Raw genomic sequence first — 17,384 nt, 5'->3', positions numbered from 1 at the left:
CGCCCAGAAACCTACAGCACACCAGCACACTCACTCAAACTTGCAAACTCTGGCCAAAGGATTATTGTCACACACCCCTCAGCTGGGCCCTTGGGAGAAACTGTAGGCAGGAGCTCAGCAAGCAGGAAGACAGGCAGTGTGGGCACAGAAGAGCAGGAAGTTAGCTATGATTACCTCTTGTGCTTTGGGGCAAAGCTGAGTGGAAGCAGGTGGGGTTAAGGGCACAGAGGATGTGCCAGCCCAAGAAGACCCTGGGAACAGGCCCAGGGCTGCAGTCCCTAGCCCCATCTCCAAGGACTCAGAGATGAGCAGTTCAGCCTATCGAGAGGGTATGTGGTGAGGGGCCTCAGACCTCACACTCAGCCCAGCCAGCCAATCCCAAACCTAAATTGCTTGTGCAGTGAGGCAGGAGGAGGGGAAAGAGCTCAGAAACTAGGCGTGTCCTCATTGGACTGCACGCACCAGACACGCAAAGACTCAGGAAAGAATGGGTTAAGGGGCCTTAATGCCCACCTCTGAGCCAAGAGCCTAGTTCTACACTGAAGTCCAGGGCACTCCAAGATCAGGACCCCTCGATCTCTATACTCCCCTGAGTCCTGGCCATTTCCAAACCTCTGAACAGCCCATCCTCCTCACGATGTACTCAGTCACCCAAAATGGTAGGATCGGTGGGCTCCTGGGACCCAGAAAAGTAACCAAAAACAGCTGGTAGCCACAGCAGGTCAAATTCCAGATTTCAGGACCATTCCTACTCATTTCTCCAATTTAGGAAAATGTCCCCATACTCCACCTCAGCCATTGAGGTGAAAGTGCCCCATGTTGCTCCAGAGCCTCCCAGGAGACCCCCTTGGGCCTGAGGCTGGGGCTGACTGAACCATGTTACCTCTTTGAGGGTCGATGTGGTCTTCGGAAAAGGCCTGCCCCCAGTGAGTGAGATGTATCTTCTTTCCAACATAGTCAGTTTCTCCTTCTCCTGCAAGCCCAAAGGGGTAGAGAATCAGAAAGGAGTGAGAGTGATAGCAAGGGAGACCAAGTAAAAGAGGAATCCTGCACTCCCCTCCCAACCCCGACAAACCCCCCGCCCCACCACCGCCCGGCTGGGCTACCTTCTGCAGCAGCTGCAGGGAAGTGTTCTTGTCCCGGGCCAGGCGCTCAGACTCTTGCACAGCCTGAGCCCGGATCTGCCCAGCCTGACTGTCCAAGACTGCCAGGCGCTCCTGAAGGAAATGGGGATGGTCAGACAGACCCTAGGGAGATGGCTGAGCTCAAAGTAAGGTTTGGCTGTCTCTCCTGCCCAGAGACCCTGGACTTAGATGAAGGGAATCAACCAGCTCTTCTGCTTGGCCTCAACTCACCCCAGAAAACTCAGGCTGCTAAGGTCAGCTCCTTCTCACCCCTCCCTCAACCAGTGACCCCTGGGCTAGCAGGCACACCAGCCAGAACCCAAGTTCCCAAATCTCCCTTCCCTCCACCTCCACAGTCAACATGTCCAGAATCCTAGAGATACCGAACAGTTCTCCACTGGCCCTGTTCCCGGCATCCCACCTCCACTGCCACACCCAAATCCAGGCCCTCTGCTTTCCAAGCCTAGACTTTTTCACCAGCTTCCTGCTTCCAACTCTCTCAACTTTCTGATCCATTCCACACTGCCACAAATAGCTTCCTAAAATGGCCTTCAAGGTTTGCTTTTGTTTGCTTGCTTACCTGAATTTTCTAATCTTTCTAAGAACATATGCTACTTAAATAATTTTTTAAAAATCCACAAGTAAGGTTAGATCACTTATCTCCTGAAAATCTTTCAGTGACTCATTATTCACAGGATAAAGCACAAACTCCTAAGCTGGCAGTCAGGGGGTCCTGGAACTGGGTCTACATTTTTCAGCTTCCCTCCCACCTGAGCCCTCTGTCTCCTCTCATTTTGGCCATGTTGTACACGCAGCTGTGTAATTGTAAACTCTCAGGCCTTTCTTAAACTGTTCCCTTAGCCCAGGAGAGCTGTCTCTGTATTCTCCACCCATCAAGAGTTTACTTACCCTCCAAAAGCAGACCAAATGCTATCTTCCCTCTAACATCTTCTTTGACCACCACTCAATTTTTTTGCTCCTCCTTCTGTGCTCAAATTATTCTGTGTCACCATTTGCCTGGTGTTACTGTTACTTGTGAATGTATGTCTCCATCACTACCATCTGACTCAGGCTATCAAATCCAAGAGCAGGTCCAGTGTCTTTTCTGTCTCCATATCCCCAGTAGGGCTTAGCATAGTGCCTGGCTCAGCAATCATGTGCTAAAAGGTAATTAAAAGGATGGGGGCTGGAGAAAATGGACTGGGTTAATCCTGGGAGGGCTTCCTGAAAGAGGTGGCCTTAAACCACCATCCTTAAGAGCAAGATATGGGAGAGGACAGAGGGAAGAAGGAAGCTGTCCTAAATCGGGGGTTAGCCCCCCAAAAAAGATTGAAACAGGCCAAGATCTGCCATTTATAGTTTATTGAGAATCTATTAGGACCCCAGAACTCTGCTACATCACTTGTATTTGTTACTTCTTTAAACCCTCTTATGAGGCAGGTGCCTTTATGCCCACTTTACTGATAAGAACATTGCCACACTTACTGTGTTTCCCCGAAAATAAGACCTAGCCGGACCATCAGCTCTAATGCCTCTTTGGGGGCAAAAATTAATCTAAGACCTAGTATTATATTATATTACATTATATTATATTATACTGGTTCTATATTATATTAAAATAAGACCGAGTCTTTTGTTAATTTTTGCTCCACAAGACATTTTCGGGGAAACACGGTAGGAGGTTTAAGGTATCTTACTTAGTAAGTGGTAGACCTAGGATTAGAACCAGATCTGTTGGCCTCCACAGGGCACCAGGGCAGACAGACACTGGGGTGGGTGGAACACTGGGGGCCAGGGGATGGCAGTTGAGCAAGGCTCATGAGGAGCATGGGGAGGAATATGACCCCTGGGTCTCAATTGCTGAGCTCCAGTTTCCTAGGGGCCAGGGTGGATGTAGGGAGGAGGGAACAGCAGTCCAATAGTACCGACCTCTCCCAAACTACTTGGACCTTATACCCACCAGGATGTCGAACGAATGGTATTGGCTGATCTAAAGGTTCCCTGATGCATTCTCTCCAGAGAGAAAGAGGAAGAAACCAGAGTAGTGCCAGCTCCCAAACAAGTGCCAGCTCCCTGATGCATTCTCTCCAGAAAGAAAGAAGAAACCAGAGTAGAACCAGCTCCTAACCGAGGGCAGTAGAGGGTAGAAGGAACAGAGGCTTTTAGGCCAGGCAGGCCTGGGTTCCAATTCTGGCTCTGCAGCTTATCAGCTGGGAGGTTTTGGGCAAATCTGTGGCTTCTCTGAGCTCTGGTTTCTTTGTATATAAAGGAGGCTAAGAGTGCTGGCTTGGGGCGGCCGGTTAGCTCAGTTGGTTAGAGCGTTGTGCTCTGAACAACAAGGTTGCCGGTTTTATCCCCGCATGGGCCACTGTGAGCTGAACCCTCCACAACTAGATTGAAACAGCTACTTGACTTCGAGCTGATGGGTCCTGGAATAGCACACTGAAATAAAAAAGTTTAAAGAAAAAAAGTGCTGATTTTAGGAGACCATCCTAAGGTCAGCTTGAGATAACCCAAAGAAGCCTAAGGAAGCCTCCTGGCACATGCCCATGTGCTTGGGAAATGCTAGTTTTCTTCTTTTCATCTGCCTCACATCTGGAAGTATATGCATTTGTCAGGGAGAGAAGCACGGAATCTGAACTCAGGGGGAGGTCCAGCGGCACCCCACTTACCAGCAGCCCAGGCTGGCCATCAAGCACTCAATTCACCACTTTTTGACACTCCTACCCGGTCTCACTGCCCTCACCTCCTGTCCACTCACTCTAGCCAGGTAAACTGCACAAGCATGCACATGTGTACACGAACCCACAGGCACGTGAGCCATCTGAGCCATCCTCCCATTCTCCTCCCCAATATTTTCCTTACCTTCGTTTAACAGTCTCCTCTCAACTTTACTTCCCACCCTCACACACACATCCCTGCCCATCACCCTCTCCTGCTCCAGCTGAGATCAGGAGAACCACAGTATCTGGAGCTCCAGGACTGGCCAAGACACAGACCCAATCCCCTTGTTTTATGGCTCAGCTGAGCAAGCGCTGAGCCAAGGCTGGCACCAGGTGATGTCCTTTCTAGGCTCCCTGGCTGGCTCTAACATCCAGCTCTCAGGTGTCTGTGTGTGCCCCAGCACTTCCATCACAGCTCTACAAAGGCGGAGCAAGCCTCCCCTTCAGCCTCCTCCTCCTCCCTGTCTTTCACTTCCTTGCCCAGCTCCAAATGGGAGCCCAATCCACTTTCCACTGGAAGATCAGGGGAGTCAGGCTTCATAACAACAGCTACTGTTTGCTGAGTGCTTCCTACGATCATATCCTACGCTGTCTTCACATAATCATCTTGTTTAATTCTCACAATCGCCTGGTAGTGTTCTCATTGCATGACGAGGAAACAGGCTCTGATAGGTGCAGTTAACTTTCATGAGGTCATCAACTGGGGTTCAGACCCGGTGGCTGGCCTCCAGCCTCGACCAGACGGCAGGGGGTGGGGTGGGGCACACCTTCCGCTTAGCGACGCTGCGGAGCAGCTCAGCCTTGCTGCGGAGCAGCCCCTGCCCGGCCAGCTCCCGCTCCTCCTCCAGGCGGCTCTCCCGCTCCAGCTGCTGGAACTCCAAGTCCTCAAAGAGCTTTGTCTCGGTTTCCAGATCCTCTGCCTCCTTCAATGACAATGACAAAGGGGGTTGGGTCGTGCTCGAAATACCCCTCTGGGCTTGGAAGGCCAAGCCACAGAGGTGTGAGTTCTGGGGGCTGGACCCAGGGAAAGTGGGGAAGGGACCTGACCCCAGCCAACCCCCTTTCCTCCGCTTGGCTTTGTCCCTTTCATGGGCATCACTGCCTGGAGCAACAGAAAGGAGAAAACAGATCCCCCCCAATCCTTCCCTGTCCCCTCCAAACCACAGCACCGACCCTGGTGTCCAGCAGGTACTGCAGGGCCCAGGTGGTCCTGTCCCACTGCTCTCCTCTTTTCTGGGCAGGTGGCCCTCAGGCCGAGGAAGGGGGGCTGGTGAAACTGACCCTTCTCAGCTGCTCCTGTAACTGTTCCCGCACTGACTCGGGGCAGTTATCGAGCTGCGTCTGGAGCTCAGCGTAGAGCGCCTGGCGGGCCTCCAGGTGCCTCCGTCCCGTGGCCAGCTCCGCCCTCTCCTGGTCGGCGGGAGGGGGAGGGGGTGGGCGGAGCACAGGGGAGAAACAGAACACACACTCCTCAACTCCGGCCCCGCAGGCAGCGAGGGCGATAGGGCGGGGCAGGGGCGGGAGGGCAGGAGAGAGAGAAATGGGGAGCCGGAATGGGGGTGGGACAGAAGAGAAAAAAAGATGAGGACTAAAATAGGAGTATAACAAGAAGAGGAGAAAGAAAAGAGTAGAAAGGGGAAATAAGGAGGGAAAAGTGAAGATTGGGAAAATCAAGAAGCTGCGGTGTAAGACAGGACTCAGAGACGCAGTGGACGGGGCAAGGGCAGAGGTGTGGGACCCAGGCAGAAACTTCGGTCTCTTGGAGTCCCTAGAAACGTTTGGGTAGGTCCTAAGAAAAGGCCCTCTGTTTTCTTTCCAAACCAGCCAAGGCCAAAAGTGGTTCCACATCACAAGTACAGAGCCTCTCGCTCTTGTATCTCCCCCTCTTCCGCTGCCCAGAGACCAAAATTTAACCCTGGGAAAAAGGGTAGAGATGGTGAGAGTTAAATCCAGAGGTTGAGTTTGAATCAGGAGCTGAGGACATTAAAGCTTCAGCAGTGCAGCAGAGGGGACCCCAGCCCACCCCCTTGGTCTCCCTCCCTCCTGCCCAGGGTGGGGGGTGGGGTGCTGGCATAGCAGGCTGAATTTCAACTGGATGAAGGTTGTAATTAGTTCAGCCGTTGCCATGGTAATAGGAGCCCCAGGAGTGGGTACAGAGAGGAGGTGGATGGCTCTGTCTGGGGCGAGATGACACCTCTGAGGGCAGGAAGGGGAGGGGCGGAGCTGGTGCGTCACCCCGCGGAAGAACAGGCAGAACAGAGACTGTGACTACTGATTCCAAAGCCAGAGTGGGGCCATGGGCTGGGGGCTGGGGAGGGATGCTGAGTGAGACCCGGAGACCACCTCAAATAACTGGGCCCAGAGAGAAGACAAAGTCCAAGCCTCCAGGCAATGCCAGGTCAATGAGAAATGAAATTAGGCAGATTCCGTATGAAATGCTGAGCTTCACTGGAGCGTAAGACCCTATGTTGAGTCCTGCACCCACCCACCCTAACCCCCCACCCCCATCCCTGGAGTGGAGGATCTGATCAGGCCAGTTCCTGGGGTCCCAACACTCAGCCTTTACAATACCCTATGTTCTGGACAACTCGGGCGGAAGAAGGGGAGACGCTACCCATTTCCACCCTCTGCTTGGGGTACCTGAATTTGGAAAGCCTCAAGGGGAAGCTAGGAAGGGTAGCCACTATGTGGCCAAGATCCCTGTCCCCGGCCTCCACAAGCCATGACACCACAACTGGACCTCCTTACCCCTCTGCTCTGGAGGGAAGGTGGGCAGATGGCTGGAGGACAGTAGGCCTTTCCCTCCAACAGTCTGTGGAGGCAGCACCCAGGCTTTTCCAAATGGGAGGAGTTCTTCACTCTGAGAAGCTCCTAAGTCAAGTATTTCCCCCAACCTTGCACCCATCCTGCTAATGCCCTATAAAGTTGAGCTATGCCCCTGCCCATTCTTTTCTGATCAAAACCCTGGGGTCCCACACCAAGAAAGGAAGAAAGCAGCATTAGAGGGGAGAGGCCAAGGGCACAGAGGTGCCCATGGAGTTAGTACAAAAGCAGGCATGGCTTAGCCCTGCCTGGGTGGCGCTGGCAGTTAGGGGCATGCGGAGAGCCCAGGACAGTGATTAGAGGGGGCGTTAGTGCAGGCCTGTTTGGTAAGCGTGAAGTTAACTTGGCACAGAATTTGGGAGTGTGGTTTGGGGGCCAGAGCCAAAGCTCAAAAAAAAGGGGGGTTGTCAAAGAATTTTTAAGAGCTTCAAAATTGAGGGGGAGGAGTAAAACACTCTCGAAAAAATCCAGAAGGAAAATGAATTCTTGGAAAAACACTGTCAAGTCCAGAAATAGATGGCCCCTCTCCACTTCAGAGCTTTTGGCACGTGTTGGGCATCTTGGGCATGGCTGGCACGGCCCCTGTGGGACGGAGCGGCCCCTGCAGGCTGGCACAAAATCTGAAAGGGGCAGGGGTAGGAGCTGGGACCACATGGGATGGAAGGCTGCAGATCCAGACGGCTCAGGGGAAGCAGAGACCTGAGGGCCATCTCCCAAAGACCGCGTCCTGAGCACCTGAGGCATGCTTTGGAGGGAGACCTTCTCCAGATGGAGGGACCCAGACCTGAATCACTCCCCAACACCAGTCCCTCGGGCTGTGCTCACTGCCCAAGAAGGGCTTTGGTACTTCCTAGAACAGCTATGAAGGGCCCAGAATGGCAGGCACCCAGGCACCCAGAGGTAGCACAGAGACCCAGACAGAGGAGACCCCAGACATCAGCCCAGCCCGTAGTGCCCTCCAAGCTGGTACCTTCCACAGAGGACAAGGCCCCTGCCCCTGGAGGGGACAGAGACCACCCAGTCTGCAGGATGGATGATGAGGTAAGGGGTAAGGGGCCCCAGATAAGGCGTTTTTCCTTCTCTCCGAGGCCACTGGTCCCAGCACTCAGCCAGGCCAGGTGTTGGTTACCTTGTCCCTCTCCTTTTGGATGCCGGTCTCCAAGGTCACCAGCTTCTCCTGCAGCTGGTCTGCTGCCTTCTGCTCCTTCTGCAGCAGTGCCCGTTCTGCCTCCTTCTCCCCCTGCAGCAGCGCCCGCTCCATTTCAGCCTGGGGGCAATATCAGGGTCCACATCAAGGCCAGTCAAGGCAATTGGACCCAGGCCACCCTGGGGGGCTTCACCCTGCCTGGGAAAAGTCCAGCCAGGGCCTTCACGGCTCACCTCTCGGGCCGACTCCTGCAGCTGCTGATCCAGCTCCTTCACGCGGACCTTGAGCTGCTCCACTCTCCCCAGCACCTGAGCCCGCTCCTCTTCCAGGGCCAGCACCTCTCCCTGGAGCTTGGAGCTGGGCGCATCTTCATGCTGAAGGGGAGGGAAGCTGTCAGCTGGGCAAGCGTAGAGCCTCACAGGATGAGACTAAAACTGGACACCCGTTCCTCAGGGCACTTGGAAGGGGCAGGTAGACTGAGATAGAAGACAAATTCCCCTGCCTGCATGCGGAGCAACATGGGCTCTTTAAAATGAAACAAAGATTTAGCACTGAGTGCCAGGCCTGGGTGGGGCCCCAAGGAAAGGAGGGTCATAAAGCATATTTATAGCTTGGCAAACTCATCAACACCTCTCTCTTCCTTGCTTCATTTCTACACCTCTCACCCCTGATTTCTTCCCAAACTTGATCCTTCAGTTACTTCCCCCTCACTGGGCCTTGGCTTCTACCACCCATGCCTGCCTCCTCTGCCTCCTAGCAGGGCCGACCTCAGCCCCCTCACTGTGAGAGTCCGTCTCTCTCTCTCTCACACACACACACACACACACACACACACCCCACCTCCTGCTGTGTGCTCTCAGTGCTACTGCACTCCTCCTTAAGATTTTCCTCATCTGAGCGTTCCACACTCTCCCACAGGCGTTGGGTGGCACCTCCAGGATCCTCATTGCTCCGCCCAGACGCCCCAATGGCCCCTGAAAGGCCTCGTGAGGGTCTCCGGCCTGCCAGTGCCAATGCTGCCGTGGCCTCCCCAATGCTGGGCAGCTCCCCGGCCTCAGGTCCCCCGTCAGCCCGGCTGTACTCAGCACACAGGTTCAGGATGGTCTCCAGGCGCTGGCGTTCCTAGGAAGGGTGGACAGAGCAGGGTATGAGGGGGAGGAGGCAGGGTGTTGGTGGGACTAGAGCCAGCCAGGCACAGTGTCCTGTCAGGAGAGAGATCTAGGATACTAGGGGCTTGAGACTCAGAATCACGCCAGGAGAACCCCAACTCCAAGGTCTGAGGAGGCAGAGGGAAGGAGAGTGCCCGAGAAGGCTGTTGTGCTACCTGCCCACATGGCTGGCCCCTCCCGTCTTCCTGTGTCCTTTCCCTTCTCCTTCTATCCTACAGTGGTCTTCCTCGTGACATAGAGACACAGCCCACACACATGGGAACACATACTGGTAGGCAGACTAAAGACCAGAATGAGACACGATAAACGGTCAGGTGCTCACATGCTGACATGACATGGATACATGAAGATCCACGACACAAGGGCACACAAAGACACCCACACACACCAGCACTGACACACAGGGAGACAATATGTGCCTTAAGGCTGCATTAACAGGCAGGTACACACAAAGACACAGCCCTGACATGCACAAATTCACACTGACACACACTCACGCAGATCAACATAGTTTAGCATACAGACAGCTTGGCATCGACACACAGGGCTGGAAAACAGACCCACGGACCCACAGGGACCTGACACAGTTCACACAAAGATGTGCTCAGCATGTATACACCCTGCCAGACAGACCTGGGACGTGGGCCTCATCTCTACCTCAACTCCATCCAGTTCACTTTCAGGCAGCCCTTGGTTCCTGGCTCCTTCCTGGCAGGGTGGGCTGCTGCCAGCACTTAAATGCCCAGGCCCATGTGAGTGCTTTATGGCCCTGCCACTTACTCTGCCCCCTCGCTACACACAGCCCACCCACATACCACTCAGGGGCCTTGGAGAGAGGGGCACCGGGAGGACCCCCTCTCCCATTCATAACACCCCAGATTCCCATGGCTCTCCAGGGTCCCTCAAACTCAGATGTCTCTCACCGTGTACAGTTTGGCCATGACCCCCCAAGCACTTACCCAGCTTCCCTCCTGTTCCTTGCCCAGTTCCATGGCAAAAAATAAACCAAAAACACAAAAAGACAACAAAAAAAACAACAACCAGGAACTGAGCCTCAGCACCCAGGAGGCTGGGCCAGTGCCCCCACCCCTACCCCAGGACCCAGATAAGCAGCCTGGTTGAGGTGGGAGGGGCAAGGCAGGCAGCCTCCAAGATTTAAAGTGGCAGGTGGGGCAGGTCAGGGCTGGTGGTAAGGTGTGTGCTCGTGTAGGGGTGGGGAAGCTGAATGGAGGAACTGGGGGAGGCTGGGTGGGCCCACCATTCTGCCTGTGCTAGGCTCACTGCCCCTTCTCGAGGATAAGCCGCCAGGGTGGGCCAAGCTTTGTCATCTAGGCAGTGAAGAGAAGATATAGCCACAGAAGACTGTCAATCCTGCCTCATCTCTCCCCTACCCAACACAAACACACTGACACCCTCACCTCAGCCAAAGCTGTCTCAACCGCTTCTAAAAGGGTCTCCAGACAAACCGCCTCTATTCTGATTGTCTTCTTCAAACCAATCCCAGGGAAAACCCGTTCTTATTCTCACACGGGAGAAAGGGCAAAATCCATTCTGTACATGTGCTCAAGTGTGTACACACTAGCCAGAGCCCCTAGAGCTTCCTGTGTTATCTGGGGAAGCCCAGCCCCCACCCAGCTCAGATGCCATCTCCAGGACAGCTGCCCAAAGCCATGCCCAGCCCCCAAGTGCACACCAATGCACTATCACAATCACACAGGCTGGCCCAGAGCAGGCCAGGGGCTGCCCATCCTGTTCTCATCTTTTTCCCTGACACCTACGTCCCCAGACGATCCTGCGTGAGCAGCTCCCACCCTTTTTTAGATGCCAAGGTAAAGGAAGAAAGAAGGACCAGGGCCTTTTCTAAAGAACAAGACTTGAAAAGACAGGAGATTTGGGTTCCAATTCCAGCTCTGCCAGAACTTGCTGTGTGACCTTGGACAAACCCATTCTGCCCTCTGGGCCTCAGCCTTGTCATCATTAAGACCTGCTTCTCAAACGGAGAGGTGCAAGGCCTGTTTTCCCAGACCTTCACTGTATTCAGGTAAATAATTAAAACCTAATTTATACATTGAAACCAATGCTGTGTTACAGAATAAATGCAAAATTAGCATGAATTTAAAATAAAGCCTTAGAGACTTCAAAGAAAGTTCTTTAGGGCACCAGAACCTTGAGATAATGGTCATTACGGTATATCCTGGAAGTGGGGAAGCTTGAGAAGCCCAGGCCCTGTCCATGGGCCCCTCCCACTCTGCCCGCTGGCCTGCCCACACCCTGGCAGACAGCCTGCTGTGGATGTCAGCAGCCTCCCTGGCCTCTGCTCACCAGCCTCTCCATCTCCTGCTCGCGAAGCCGCTCCTGGCGCTGCCGCCAGTGATACTCCAGGAGGTCATCCTCATTATCACTGATCTCTGTGATGCTATTTTTCCGCTCTCGAGTGACGGGCACGCGTAAGTCCCCGCTGGAGAGCTTCCTCTGGGCACGGGGGCTCTGGCGGGGTGAAGCCCCAGTCAAAGAACCCAGACTATAGGCTGGGCTCAGCCTGCCACTGAAGTTGCTCTTGCGGGGTGCGAGGGACTCGCCCAGTGTGGGTGAAGGGCTCCGTGTCCTACGGCCCCGCACCCCCAGTGTCAGGGAGAAGTCTTCTGGTGAAGTCCCATGGGCTGCCCAGCGCCGGGGTCGGGGACTCTCTGCCACTTCCCTGGTTAGTTTGGGATCTGGGGTATTCCGAGAGGGCATGGGGGAAAGAGCCCGTCTGGATAAAGCCGGGCTCAAGGGAGGGAGTTCTCGCATACTCTCCAGGCCCCGCCGTCCCAGGTAGGGACTCTCAGGAGGCTGCAGGGTGTGGGTGGCAGACCCATCTGAAAATGTTCGGCCCACGAGCTGGCGTGAGGGGCTGGTTGTCAACATCCGCTCAGTGCCTGGCAGCTCACGGAAAGGGCTGGGAGGGCGGTCCTGAAGTGTGCCAATCTTGTTTCGAGGAGCAGGGACTGGAGGCTGGAACTTGGGGCTGCCAGGAATGCTGGTGGGTTGGCTGTGGGCACTGGAAGCTGGGCATTCACTCAGGCTGATAGCCACCAGAGGCAGCTGCCCACCCAGCCGGGGGCTCTCAGTGGTTCTGCGGGCCTCCGCCAAGACAGTAGCTGCAGGGCTGTCTGTCAGCAGACCCCGGAGGCCAGGGCTGGGAGGCCTTTCATGACACCCCTTCCTGCCCGGCCGGGGGCTCTCAGAAGAGCGGGCACCACTAGGTCGGGAGTGTGGGGGCTGCAGGGCCAGATGGTAGCTGGAGGAACGGGCAGGCACCAGTGGGGGCATGGAAGGCGCTGGCTCCTGCCCACTGGGTGAGTGGCTGGCACAGCTTCCACTGCTGGCTGGTGAGGAAAGTGGAGAGAAGGCTGGAGAGGTGTTCTCATAGCTGGAGCCCACAGACATGGCACCAGGGCTGGTTGGGGGGGACAGCAGGTAGCGACCACCATTAGCCATCGGCGACAGTGGGCAAGTTGTGGCAGGCTTCTTTCCAGCAGCTCCAGGTTCCTCTAGCACCAGTGAATCCATGATTTCTTGTAGGTCCTTCTCAATAGAGCTCACCAGGGAACTGTGGCTGGCACAGGCCGAGGGTCCCCGGGCTACAGGCTGTGGAGTATGGTTCCCATTCACCAGGCTTTCTGATTCTGCTAAAGGAAAATGCAAAGATGCCTCGGGCCCTGGTCTTCGACTTTGGGGAGTTGCATAATAGCAAAGGCACTACCCCACCTCCTCCTAACAGAGTCGGGCTGCAAAGACTCTGGAGAAGAAGCCAGGAGATCTGGGTTCTGGACCCAGCTCTGCCACTGACCTGCTGTGCAACCTTACCCAAGTCACCTTGCCCTCAGTTTCCGCTTCTGTAAAGAAAGAGGATGGGCAGAGATCTTCTGGCTCTAACATTTTATGACTTAGGACATAATGCCAGGCTTGGGAATAATGCCAGGCTCTACTAGGTCTAGTTGTTGCTGACTCACCCCAGGACTACATTTCTCCCTGCCTTGGTTTCCCCAACCTCCTGAACCTATCCTTCAGGAGAGCAGGTGAACATTCTGCAAAAGGGATGACATACTATGGAGCTGGCCAAAAGTTCCAGGGGTGTCCCTGTCTAATAGGACATAGGGCCTCCCAACGCAGCAGAGACCCAGGGTAAAAAACACACAAAGCCTCCAAGGCTGGGCAAGAAGTGAGTGCTGCAATACTTTATCCATTCAGAGGTAAGGGAAGGGCCTGGCACTGATGGCTAGTTCCTGGAAGCCAGGCTGGCCAGCAACTAGATGCAGCTCAGTGCCTCCAATTAGCCCCTTAAGCCACACCAGCAAAAGCCTTTGCCCTGCCCCAGCCCTAGTCAACCAACCAGGAGTCTCTGGAACCACTGCCCCAAACAGCTGACAGAGGGGCATGACAAAGCTAGGGTGGGGTCAGGATAAAGCCAACCAGGGAGTAGACTGGGAGCCCAGGCTTCTTAGCTCCCAAGGGGCTAGAAAAGACAGGAGGTGGGAATGGAAGAGGAGAAGGAAAAGCCTTTGCAAGACTGAGTTTGGGTCCAAAATTATGGGAACTGTGTAGGAGGCCACAGTCAGAGGGGTTACTATGGACAGTGGTGATCCCAGTGACTACCCATCTTTCTTCAGATCCCCAGGGTATCCATTGATGCTACCCTGCTACATATACTTGACATACATGTCCACCTGTCCCAACACCATGTTGACACTTGTCATCCCACAGCCAACTGAATGCACATGCAAAGTCTGGGATAGTAGGCCCTTTGGCAGCCTCCTGGTCTGCACCCTACCCCCTAAGCATCTGGGCTGAGGGGAGCTGTGCTGGTTCCCTGGGACAATCACCAGCTCTCCTCTGGGAATCAATAATTCACACACAAACTGCAGCTGCTCCACTGAGTCATCAGCTGGCATGGCATGGCCTGGGGGTGGGGCAGGGCCCAAGGATATGATTACCAGCAGGTAAGATCCACCAGAGCTTACAGGGGTTCAACCTAATGCTTCCTTCTGCCCATTCAGGGTGAGGCTCCCTGGTGGTGACACAAGAGGGTCAGGGTCCCAGACACTGAGGTGGCATCTTCCAGGGCAGTGGGACACAGGCTGGCAGAGCCCTCCATCTCTCAGGCATATGATTCCCCAGTTTCAGCCAAGTAGCACTTCTTGGATCTCTCCCAGTGGCCAGACTGCCTGGCATTCTTCACCAGTGGCCCATGGCAGGTGGCAGCAAGCCTAGATCATGGGTATTGTCCTGCCCTGACACTGTAAGCGTGACTGGAGTGGGCAAGGCAGACTGCCCAGGGGGTACCACCAACCCAACCTCCTGCCCCAACTGGGTACCTACCTGGGCCAGGACTGTAGGGGGGGCCCGGGGCCCGGCCCCCCGCAGGAATCATGCTTTTCATCCACTTGGCTTCAGCCGGGTGGTTAAAGCGGAGGAAGGTGGACTGACCCAGGCACAACATGCAGCCTTTGGAAAAAGAAAACGCTTGGAAGGGCAGCAGGGCTCAGGCAGCCCTCACCTGTACTAGCAGGCTCACCCCAGGCTCCAAAGGGTCATCCCCACCTGCACTCACAGTGTCCACAAGGTCCATGACTGACCCTGCCTGTGCTTGAGATAGGCACTGGCAGGGATCAATAGCGCAGGGCAGAGTGGAAGAGCACTGGTTTGTGAGTCCCAAGATCCAAGTACTAGCCTAACTCTTCTTTTTGCTAGCTGTGAGATCTTCGGATGAAGTCACTTCACCTTAGAGTCTAGTTTTATCATTAGAGAAATGAGGACAACGCCACTGAGCTGGCAGAGTCACTAAGATAGCACATGTTAAAGTGCTCCGCAAATGGAGATGGTTGTTCAGAGAACGTGGACACCCTTGTCCCACCAACCAACCTGTGCCCATGACCGTGTATCTGCTCCTTGGATGGAAGGCAGCAGCTTCCAAGATCACAAAAAAGTTCTACAATAGGGGACAGGGGAAGACCGCGAATCAGATAGATGCCCCTGCAGGGACCAGAATTTGCTTACTGGCTCCAACAGTGGGAGCGGCCACCAACTTCTTTTTGACAAACGCACCCTATGACCTGACATCTTCCTGCTCCTACCTCTCCCATGGAATGTAGCCAAGCCTAGGTCAATGGGCCTAGCCTTGGCCAAGCACATTCCCTGGCAGTAGACACAAGTCCAGTCCTGCCCAGGAAGTGAGAGTGCATGGAAGGGGGAGGGTACTTGAGAGCCAGAAAATGTAGCCAGAGGCACCAGAAGTGTGCACAGTGGCAGGTGTGTCCATAGGCACCTAAGCCTGGCTGGCAGAACTCCTGGCCACACCAGGTGCTAGAAGACTCCTACAAAACACACTATATTGGGAGAAGCCCTACGCCCGGTGCTCCCTACCACCCACCCTTCCAATTTGTTCACATCCCTGGCACCTGGCCCCAGCCCCCTGCCTACCCAATCTGGTGCCACTTGGCACCCCAAGCATCATGCCAGTCTGAGCTAAGACTGGCAGGGAAGTCTACATTCCTGGACGCTGAGACGGTTCAGCTCAGACAGGCCACAAGGGCATGGGGCATCCCAGGCCCCATGGGTACATTAGCAGGCCCCTCACTGAAAAGCCTGTTGCTGGAACCCAGGGCACTGGTGTGTGGTGTGGGGAGCAGCGGGCTGAGAAGCCCATAACAGATAACTATAGTGGACAAAGCCACCCACTTCTCTGGCACACCCACAGGCCCTCCCAGGCAGGCGGGCACCAACAATTCTAAAGGCTGATGGGTGGTTAGGAGAGGAGGAAGCCTTCCCTGCCAAGCCACCAATCAGAGGAGCCCATCCCAGAGTAATCATAACAGGAATAAATAATAGCCCACCACCCGTCCACCTAATTACAGCCACAGCTGTTTCAGAAACAGCCCTGCCAGGCTCTTCCCCTTCCTTTCAACCATTTAATGAGCTAATTAATGATGAGTCTGTAGGGTCTAGACGGATCCACTCAACCCTAGATTGATGGGGGGAAGGGAGATCAGAAGTCGGACCACACAGTCCAGGCTGGGAAGAAGGTAGGGAGTCTGGGTGGCTTCCAGCCCATCAGTGCCAGGCCCACACAAGGAGGCTGTGGGCACCTAGGGACCCTTAGGCCTGGCTCCTATAGCTGGGAGTTCCCTGCCCCTTCTTCTGCCCCTCACCCTCCTCCTCTATACAGGGGGTGTGGCTATCCTGCTTCTGGGCTATAAATAGGTGATGCCAGGCAGCAGAGCTGAATCTGTATAAATAGAGCCCGCAGGCAGGCGGGCAGCAAGACTGAAAGCAGACCAGCTTCTGCCCAAATTAACTTTCTATTTGCACTCAGGGGCCCCAGGCATTGCCCCAACTCTCGACCCATGCCCCCAGGGGCTTAGCCAGCCTATTTCTGGGAAGAAACCTCTCTACCCACTCCTGCCCCACACCTCCAAAGGTCAGCCCACTGAGGAAACCCAAGAACCCCTACTCATCCAGGCAAAGTTCTGGTCTGTGCCCCCGCCCCCATCCCCAAAGGACTCAGGAACCAGCAGTATGCAGGTTGGTGGTGGCACTGCATATCTGGAGGGGAAAAAAATACAGGGCAAAGGAGAGGGTGGATTGTATCTCTGAAAGACACAGACGGGGAAACACCATAAACAACACACTCTCATACAGGTTCACACACACACTCACAGAAACATACAGACACAGGCATACATGCTCACACACTGCCCTGCTGGCTACACAAATAGCATGGACTGGCCAAAGGGAGGCTGAGATGAGGGGAAGATGGAAGGAAGGGCCTTGGCCCTTTCTATCAGAGAGACACCCCCCCCCCCCCCCCCCCCCCCCCCCCCGTTAGCCATAACACAGGCTTCCCTCATCCTAACCAGGACCCTTCAACCCCATTCAGAGGGCAGTCCTATGGAAGGGACTGCCTGGCGTTGGGGAAGATGAAATCTGCCGAGCTGAGGAGTGGCCTCAAGCCCAGACCTCCCACTCAGAAATGTTCAGGACTCACACACAAATGAGTCTCACAGCCTCCATCTCCCAAAGAGGGGCCTGAGGACCCCTCCCCCTGCTCGCTCCCCAGCCCCCACCCCGGGCTTTTCCACACCCGGCTGCCTGGGGGCTGCGGCTGGCCCCGGGCTGAGGACTCACCGCCAAACCCGGACCTCCGGACCGCTGGCCCCCACTAGCTCGGACCCTCCACGTCCCGGCCCGCCCCGGGCCTTTGAGGGGGCGGGCCGACCTCCCGCGTGCCCGCTCCAGGCTCCCAGCAGCTAGCAGCAAAGCAGCGAGCAGCCACCAATGCCCGGGGAGGGGCGGACCTGCCACCAGCGGCAAGGGAAGGGAGCCAGGGGGAGGGACAAAGGAGAGGAGGAGGGGAAGA

At 55.2% G+C, this 17,384-nt stretch overlaps 1 protein-coding gene across 22 annotated transcripts in view; it reads right to left on the bottom strand.

The window, feature by feature from the left end:
- The window catches only part of PHLDB1 (pleckstrin homology like domain family B member 1), a 45,777-nt gene that overhangs the window by 16,268 nt on the left and 12,125 nt on the right, over positions 1-17,384 (bottom strand). For 13 of the 22 annotated variants that reach the window (XM_033121786.1, XM_033121790.1, XM_033121794.1 and 10 more), the window contains 9 exons: positions 14,348-14,473; positions 11,309-12,657; positions 8,658-8,939; positions 8,051-8,191; positions 7,800-7,937; positions 5,129-5,257; positions 4,615-4,770; positions 1,107-1,217; positions 884-973 (listed from right to left, as the gene is read on the bottom strand). In XM_033121786.1, coding sequence (XP_032977677.1) covers positions 884-973; positions 1,107-1,217; positions 4,615-4,770; positions 5,129-5,257; positions 7,800-7,937; positions 8,051-8,191; positions 8,658-8,939; positions 11,309-12,657; positions 14,348-14,473 — 2,522 coding nt within the window. Of the gene's footprint in view, positions 1-883; positions 974-1,106; positions 1,218-4,614; positions 4,771-5,128; positions 5,258-7,799; positions 7,938-8,050; positions 8,192-8,657; positions 8,940-11,308; positions 12,658-14,347; positions 14,474-17,152; positions 17,322-17,384 lie in introns of those variants that run through there. The other 9 variants (XM_033121795.1, XM_033121799.1, XM_033121802.1 and 6 more) reach the window with 5 other exon arrangements.

Source organism: Rhinolophus ferrumequinum, chromosome 11, assembly GCF_004115265.2.
Source record: "Rhinolophus ferrumequinum isolate MPI-CBG mRhiFer1 chromosome 11, mRhiFer1_v1.p, whole genome shotgun sequence".
NCBI lineage: Eukaryota > Metazoa > Chordata > Mammalia > Chiroptera > Rhinolophidae > Rhinolophus > Rhinolophus ferrumequinum.
The sequence above is the reverse complement of the archived record's forward strand: the minus strand, read 5'-3'. Positions and strand labels throughout refer to the sequence as shown.